At 47.9% G+C, this 8,011-nt stretch overlaps 2 protein-coding genes across 2 annotated transcripts; one reads left to right on the top strand and one right to left on the bottom strand.

Moving 5' to 3' along the window:
• Positions 1-433: 433 nt before the first annotated feature.
• On the bottom strand, positions 434-769 carry LOC138076343 (small cysteine and glycine repeat-containing protein 3-like). The gene has a single exon (XM_068968490.1). It carries the CDS (start codon positions 767-769, stop codon positions 434-436), a length of 336 nt encoding a protein of 111 aa, XP_068824591.1.
• A 2,990-nt stretch (positions 770-3,759) lies between these two features.
• On the top strand, positions 3,760-4,086 carry LOC138076342 (small cysteine and glycine repeat-containing protein 3-like). The gene has a single exon (XM_068968489.1). It carries the CDS (start codon positions 3,760-3,762, stop codon positions 4,084-4,086), a length of 327 nt encoding a protein of 108 aa, XP_068824590.1.
• Positions 4,087-8,011: the final 3,925 nt, after the last annotated feature.

Raw genomic sequence — 8,011 nt, 5'->3', positions numbered from 1 at the left:
AACAAAAAGACTGCTTTCTTATGGGTATCTAGTTTTTATTTTATTAGGAAATTTGGACAATATTATGGGATAACTAAGATCAAGAAAGGGAAAAAAGAAAACCATGCCTGCAGGCAGGGGAAAGTAGACCAAGGACGGAGCTGAATGGTGGTATTCAGCTGGACGTATTCATATCCATCAAATCAAACATTAGGAATCAAGATTTTGTTCAGCTCAGTTTACTGATGTGCACAATCACTCAGGTGCTGGGCTGCAAAGAATTTTTCCGTTAGATGTTTCCTTTTAGTTGGGAAAATTTCCAGATGGAGGGATTTGCGGCACCAAAGAAAGCCAGGAAGAGGGTCCAGGACCGTAGAGTAGAGGAAAAATGGGTGAGAAGGAGGGAAGTCTTACTAACAGAATGGGTACCAGCAGCACCCGAAGAGCAGCCCGCCTAGTGGCAGCACTGCTTCTGGCAGCTGCACTTCTGCTGGCAACAGCCCTTCTGCTGGCAACAGCCCTTCTGCTGGCAACAGCCCTTCCCACACGAGTGGCAGCTGCAGGTGCGGCGGTGGCAGCAGACCACGGGGACGCTGCAGCAGCCCCCACAGCAGCCGCAGCAGCACGGGCAGCAGCTGCTGCAGCAGCCCACCCGGTAGCATCTGCAGCTGTTGCAGCTGCCACAGCCACCACCACAGCCACCACCACAGCCACCGCCGCAGCCACCGCCGCAGCCGCCACCGCAGCCACCACCGCAGCCACCACAACTTCCACAACCACAGCAGCCCATGGTGTCAGTAGAGAGGACTCAGGAGAGGTGAGGAGGGAGACTCAGGAGGGCAGGGAGGTCTGATGCCGCCTTCTGCTGGCGAGGCCCTTATATACCATCTTGGGAGACGGGGGAGGGAGTGACCCAGGACTCATGACCAGTGGTCACTTCCTCCTTGCTCCCATTGCAGCTTCCAAATAGGGTTGTCTAGGCTTCTTCCTTGTTCACATTCTTACGGACTACATTTAACCCAACACATTTGCTAATTTTAGCTTTCCTCTTTAAAGTCATTTTAGAAACAAGCCAAGAGGTGCCAACCTGTTGGAGCGGATCTTTGCAGAAGCACAGTTGAGTCTAAGATTCTGAATTAAGAAGGCCCTGGATTGCCACGAGCTCCCGTTCTGTTTCTCCTTAATGGTTTTCTCTTCAAAGAATCAGTTGAAATCACCCTGCTTTCACAGAAATTTTGAGAGGCAGGCAAGTCAACATGAATGTCCATACTGAACAAGCCATTCTCTTTCAGAAATTTCCCCTTTGTTAGTACTGTGTACTTTCTGCCTCATTACATTGGCCATTTTAGTTCTTATGAAGCTATATGTTCACAGCTCTATTTCCAAAAATTGCTTTTGAATAAAATTAACTTCTTTCCTTTCTATAACCTCAAAAGTTGTCTCCTAGAAGCCTTGATCCATGCTCTCCTCTCTCATTATACACTATCTCCCTGAATGCTCATGTCCACACCCATGGTTTCCATTTCCCCATGTATATGCCTGGATTTGATCCTCAGGTGCGCACATCCAGCTTGGAATCTTCTTCAGATTCCACACTTAGCTAACTTGCAGTCCACCTTCTCCCTGCAGGCATCTCAGAGGCACCTCCAGTGTCACTTCTCCCAGACTCAATTCATAATCTTCCCTGACTCCCCCTCCCCCCAAAATGTAAATTTCTCCACAGTTCCTTACCCATCAAGTTGGCAATCTGTTTAAAAAAAACCCCTTTGTCACTTCCCTGGTGGTCCAGTGGTTGAGAGTCTGCCTGCCAATGCAAGAGATGTGGGTTTGATCCCTAGCCTAGGAAGATCCCACAAGCCCCAGGGCGACTAAACCCGTGAGCCACAGCTACTGAGCCCAAGAGCCCTAGAGCCTGTGTTCCACAGCAAGAGAATCCGCTGCAATGAGAAGCCTGCGCACCGCAAAGAAGACAGTCCCTGCTTGTTGCAACTACAGAAACCCTGTGCACAGCAACAGAGACCCAGCACAGTCATAAAGAAATAACTAAATGAAATTTTTAAAGTTGTCTTTGAATCTTTCCTTTCTCTCAGCCCATATCTGGTCTTTCACAAAATTCAGTTTATTTTTGCCCCTTTAAAAGCTCTCACGTCTGTTCACCTATCTCTGTCTGCTCCACTGCCCCCCTCACCCCCGATGAAGCACCCCCTGAGCAGCTGAAATGCTCTTCAGTCCACATACAGAAACAGTCTGTGCTCATTGATAACACCACCTATCAGCCCTGGGCCCACAGCATTTCCTTTCACTCAGATTCCCGAAGAACAGTCTCACCAAATTGACAACATGGATTCTGAGCAGCAAGCCTGTTGCCAGAGAAGCTCCAGGAGACAGTCAGCCAGCAAACATGCCCACCAAGGTCTCTGATGGCGAGAGATGATGAAAAGGCCACCGGCACTCTCATTTTTCCTTCCTTATATTTTTACAGCCTCTGTGTTGGTCCCCAGCGCTCACATCCCACCAAGATCCATGGCTACATGCTTCACCTCATTGCCACAGACTCCATTCTTCCCCTACTTCTCTGGCCTCTGTACCTGTACTCCTCGGGTATCCGCCCTGCTCTCAGAATCACCTAAGTCAGCTACTTAGCACAGGGATGCTTCTCTCAGACATCAACTGATGTCATACCATCAAAGACAAAATCAGTCCCTCACCCAAAGCTACACTATCAGTATGCAAACTCTTCAGAGGATCTGTTGGGCTGGCCAAAAAGTTTGTTTGGGTTTTTTCACGAGAGAGTACAGAAAACCCAAATGAACTTTTTGGCCAACCCAATATTTCTGTTTTTAAAAGAATCATTACAGTCTGGCTGTGAGAAGACAACTCACAGTCAGTTCAGTTCAGTTCAGTTCATTTCAGTCGCTCAATCATATCTGACTCTTTGCGACCCCATGAATTGCAGCACGCCAGGCCTCCCTGCCCATCACCAACTCCCAGAGTTCACTCAAACTCACGTCCATCGAGTCAGTGATGCCGTGTAGCCATCTCATCCTCTGTCATCCCCTTCTCCTCCTGCCCCCAATCCCTGCCAGCATCAGAGTCTTTTCTAATGAGTCAACTCTTCACATGAGGTGGCCAAAGTGGTACACTTCAAATGAAGAGGTGAAGAATGAAAATTTCTAGCCTTAGCAGTTCCCACTGGTCACGAAGCCTGATCACAACATCTGGCCTTGTTTGGAATTTGTGGCCATTTCCACATCCCCAGCTTCTAATGTCACTATATTGCAAACTCTTTGAGGTGAGGGATTGTACCTTAAGCTTCACTGTCCTGACCCCCTTGGAAGCTCACAGATCACCTGGCCTGGGGGCTGTCCAATGGCAGGTGTGGGCCGTAGACAACCCCGCCCAGCGCTCACACTCATAGTGATAATCCCCTGGTATTGCGGGATGATAGAGAAGTCTGCCCATTCCGGTTGACAGCCAGGTTCTCAGCATGCTTCCCTGGAACATGTAAGCCTTTTCAAATTGCATTGGAATATAGTTTTATGAAAGAAAAAAACATTGAAAATTGGGTAAAGACAAAGATATCTAAAAGGGAAGTAAATAAGAGATGATGCAGTCTTCCATGTAATCCAGACAAATAGCAACAAGGAAGTGGTCATGTGTCTTCCTCTCCCGTCCCCAGAGCTGGTATATAAGGCTCCCCTCCAGCAGAAGCTGACATTCGACCTCCCTCACCTCCTGAGACTCCCTCCTCACCTCTCCTGAGTCCTCTCTACTGACACCATGGGCTGCTGTGGTTGTGGAAGTTGTGGTGGCTGCGGCGGTGGCTGTGGCGGTGGCTGCGGTGGTGGCTGCGGCAGTGGCTGTGGCGGTGGCTGCGGTGGTGGCTGTGGCAGCTGCAACAGCTGCAACAGCTGCAGATGCTACCGGGTCGGCTGCTGCAGCAGCTGCTGCCCGTGCTGCTGCGGCTGCTGTGGGGGCTGCTGCAGCGTCCCCGTGGTCTGCTGCCACCGCCGCACCTGCAGCTGCCACTCGTGTGGGAAGGGCTGTTGCCAGCAGAAGAGCTGCTGCCAGCAGAAGTGCAGCTGCCAGAAGCAATGCTGCCACTAGGCTGCCAATCTGGCCTCTGGGAAGGTGCTGCAGGGAGCCATGTTCTAGGTAAGACTCCCCCTCTCTTTCTGTCTGCTCCTCTTCAACTTTTAAGTCACAAGCATGACTGGATCCTTATCATCAGTCCATGGAAATCTCACATTTCTGGAGTTTCTGTTTTCCTGCCTGCATTTAATAAACACCAGCCAAAATAATAAATCTTCTGTTTCAGTATTCTCTGTTTTGTGTGTGTGGTGTGTGTGTGTGTGTGTGTGTGTGTGCATTCATTCGCTCGGTCGTGTTTGACACCTTGCAACCCCATGGACTGTAGCTGACAGGCTCCTCTGTCCATGGGATTTGTCAAGCAAAAGTACTGGAGTGGGTTGCCATTTCCTACTCCAGGGGATCTTCCCAACTCAGGGATAAAACCTGGGTCTCCTGCATTGGCAGACGGATTTGCCACCTGAGAAGCCCCCTTCTCTGTCAATTACTGTTCAAATCATGTTCTCAACAAAACCGAGTCAGGATAGTTGATGTTCCACATTCTCAAAATGCCTCTAACTTTGTGTTTATTTGTGTCCTGTTTTCACCATTGCATTGACATCCCTGTAAACACAAAGCGACTGTTGTCTTAATAAATTGCTTTAGTGTTAGTTGTGGCTTCCCTGGCGGCTCAGAGGGTAAAGATTCTGCCTGCAATACAGGAGACCTGGATTTGCGTTAGAGCAAGACCCATCTCTTTTCTCTTTCAAGTCTCTCCACAGTCTATCAGGAGAACTGTGTTTTGATGCCAGTAGACAAGGCAGATATTATATAAGTAAAGGGAGTAATGAATCAAAAACTAGATCCATTTTTTGTCATAGATGTAGTTAGGGAATGAGTACTCTGTGTGGGTTTATAAAGAGGCAAGGGATTAGGGGCACATCCTCAGTGTTAGCACTTCAATGTAGTACACCAGACTCTCCCCAAATCTCTCCCTGGATAGAGTCTTAGCAGCAGAAGTCTTAGGGCATCAGTCAATATTTGTACAGGTCCTGCGTGGTCGTGGGGTCACTTAGGAGCACGGTCACCTTCGGCTCCTCATAGAGTTTCCTTCTCCTGCACGTTGATCTTAATTGTCATGCCTCATTACTGAGAAGAAAATGGCCACCCACTCCAGTGTTCTTGCCTGGGAAATCCCATGGACAGAGGAGTCTGGCGGGCTACACTCCATGGGGCCTCAAGGAGTTGGACATGACTTAGCAACTAAACAATAACAACAGCAACAACTTCAGAAAGCAACATAAATGGAGGTGTTGGGTCCCACATGTTCCGTTGCCACCAGCTCTACAGTTCACGTGTGCTTTCCAACAAGGCATCTCCCTCACTGAGCATCCACATCCTCCAGCTCAGACCTCCCAGAGCCAGACCACAAAGTTCAGCTCTAGCCAAGAGTGGCACCATGGGTGTCTGAGACCAGCCTCTGAAAACAACGAGATCAGCCCTTGGTTATAACGTGAGACTGTGAGCACTGGAATCCAAACAATCAAAAAGGGCAATTTTCAAGCACCCCGTTCCCCGAAGAGTCCATATACATGATAAACCGTGTCCCCAAACACCCCTTCCATCAATCACTCTCCCATATCTTTCCTTGGCCCTTTTCTGTGGACTCCAGCTGTTCAATCCATCATGGTGGGTTGGGGGTTCCCAGCTGGGTTGGACAGGAGAGTCAAACCTGAGGGAAGCCAAGCACCTAGGAAATGTCTCCCAGAAGGACATTCTGGCAACAACCCCACGAGCTTCACTTGGGGCATTTTCTTGTCCCTCTACACAGAGCCTCACACAGGCAGATGTTTAAACAGGTTGAACTGACCAAATGGAACGAAATAACCAAAGGAGACATGTGTGAAGTAACCATGTCAGGTGAGACTTCCAAAGGAGGTCTTCCTTCCCAGCTCCTTGAAATTCAGAAGACAGCATTTGACGAGAGTGTGTGTCTCCCCCAATTCTAAGTTGATGAGGTAGGTTTTGGCAGCCATCTGACTCTGTTTTCGTGTTTTTTCCCACCTCCAAGAGCCCTGATCCTCTGCTGCTCTCTGGTTACCCACCTCCCCTTAGTTAATCTCAGCCTCAAGGATTTATCCCCTGGAACCTCGACCCTCTGACTTGTCCTTCTGGTCCCACTCTCCACCCTTAGAACCATAATCATCACATGGCTATTCCCAGCTAGGAGGGAGTGGTCAAGAGAGAAGCCCCATCCCCAACTTTTCCTCACTGGGGATCCTTGGGGCCATTTTCCCACAAAGAAAGGTTGAGCAGACAAATCCTGGAGATACGGCCACTCCTCCCATGGAAGATAGAACCCTTTTTAGGCTGTTGGTCCCTTGTCCCTCTCATTAGACAGGTACATTTGTTTTCAGTCAATGTAAATAAAAGACATGAGGCTGTCAGGATGAAAGAGATGTCACATTCATCATTGACACTGATTTGTGAGGAAGGGACCCAGGTGGCCAGTCAACCACTGAATGAATGTTTATTTACCAGGCACGGATCTGGGTCTTACGGGGGGATACCATGAAGACACCATTCCTTCAGTTAGATAGGTGGCAGTTTGAAATAGAAAAGAAGGTATGTGTAAATCTATAAGGGCTATGGAGAAACAAAAAGCAAAGCAAATATAGGTCACAAGCAAAATCACAAGAATGAAGGACATGTGATATGACATCTCTAGGCTGTGTTGCTCTTTTGTTATGAGTTGAACTATGTCCCCCACTCATGCTCAAATCAACATGTTGAAATTGAAGTCCTAACCCTTTGTACCTCCGAACCTGACTATATGTAGAGACAGAATATTTAAGGAGGTAATTAAGTTAAAAGAAGATCATTAAAGTGGGTCCTAAACAAATACAGGGGGTGCCCTTCTAAGAAGAGGAAGTAAGGACACAGACATGCCCAGAGGGAAGGACAGGCAAGATGGCAGCCATCTGCAACCAAGGAGAGAGACTGCAGAAGAAATTTAACCTGCTGACATCCGGATGTTGGACTTGCAGCCGAGGAACTTGAATTTGATCTTGGACTTGCAGCCTCCATAACTGTGAGAAAACAAACTCCTGTTTGAGCCACCCAGTTTGTCCTACTTTGTTATGGCAGCCCTTGCAAACAAATCTACTCTCTCGGTAATGCGTAATGAGTATCAACCACATGTGTTTCTGTGAGTGTTGAGCTGTAGGCCTAAAGAGATGCTGTGACTTGGATGAACCTGTGTGATGAATCATTCTTGATGTTTAAATGAAAGAAACACGCTGCTGTTGTATCCATGATGTGGTCCAGGTGTGCAGCCTGGTTCCTGGCTTTCCTTGACATGCTCTCTCCCTCCTTCTGAACATGGTCCACACTAATTCCCATCACGTGAAACTGCCATGAACAGACTCTATGCATGGACAGGGTGGGGAGAGGGTGTGATGGGGCTTGGAGAGTGTAGGAGGAGCACTCTGATTTCACACATTCTACACCATAACTCAATTGGTAAATAGTTTGCTTTCTGGAATCCTACTGAAAATTTGGATCTTCACTAGGTTATCCGAATAATTGGCATAAACAGTCTGTGTGCCTTACTGTGGGAAATGGATAAGCAGGGCCTACAGGAATTTGCAAATTAAGTGCAAATATCAGATTGAAAAATGAAAAGATTTGCTGAGCTCAACTGAGCTACAGAAAATATTTTCTTTCTTACATTGTGACTCATCACTTTCTTCTCAGTACTTGATCCATCTGAGAAACTCATGCTTGTAGCAAAGGAATGAGGAAACTTATGCAAAAACAATGATGCTGACCACCCCATCTAGGGACAACAGCCTCTGCCACTCTCTGGCTCTTGTCCAAACTGGACCACATGTGATGGAGAAAACATACACTGAAAAGGTCACATGGAACAAGAAGCCACACAGTTCAGTGCAATGAACCTGTT

Source organism: Capricornis sumatraensis, chromosome 3, assembly GCF_032405125.1.
Source record: "Capricornis sumatraensis isolate serow.1 chromosome 3, serow.2, whole genome shotgun sequence".
NCBI lineage: Eukaryota > Metazoa > Chordata > Mammalia > Artiodactyla > Bovidae > Capricornis > Capricornis sumatraensis.
Note: the sequence above shows the minus strand (reverse complement) of the source record. Positions and strands in the feature narration are given on the sequence as shown.

What these genes read in the sequence shown, in the direction of transcription:
- LOC138076343 (XM_068968490.1), bottom strand. Translation starts at nt 769, where the DNA reads ATGGGCTGCTGTGGTTGTGGAAGTTGTGGTGGCTGCGGTGGTGGCTGC.
- LOC138076342 (XM_068968489.1), top strand. Translation starts at nt 3,760, where the DNA reads ATGGGCTGCTGTGGTTGTGGAAGTTGTGGTGGCTGCGGCGGTGGCTGT.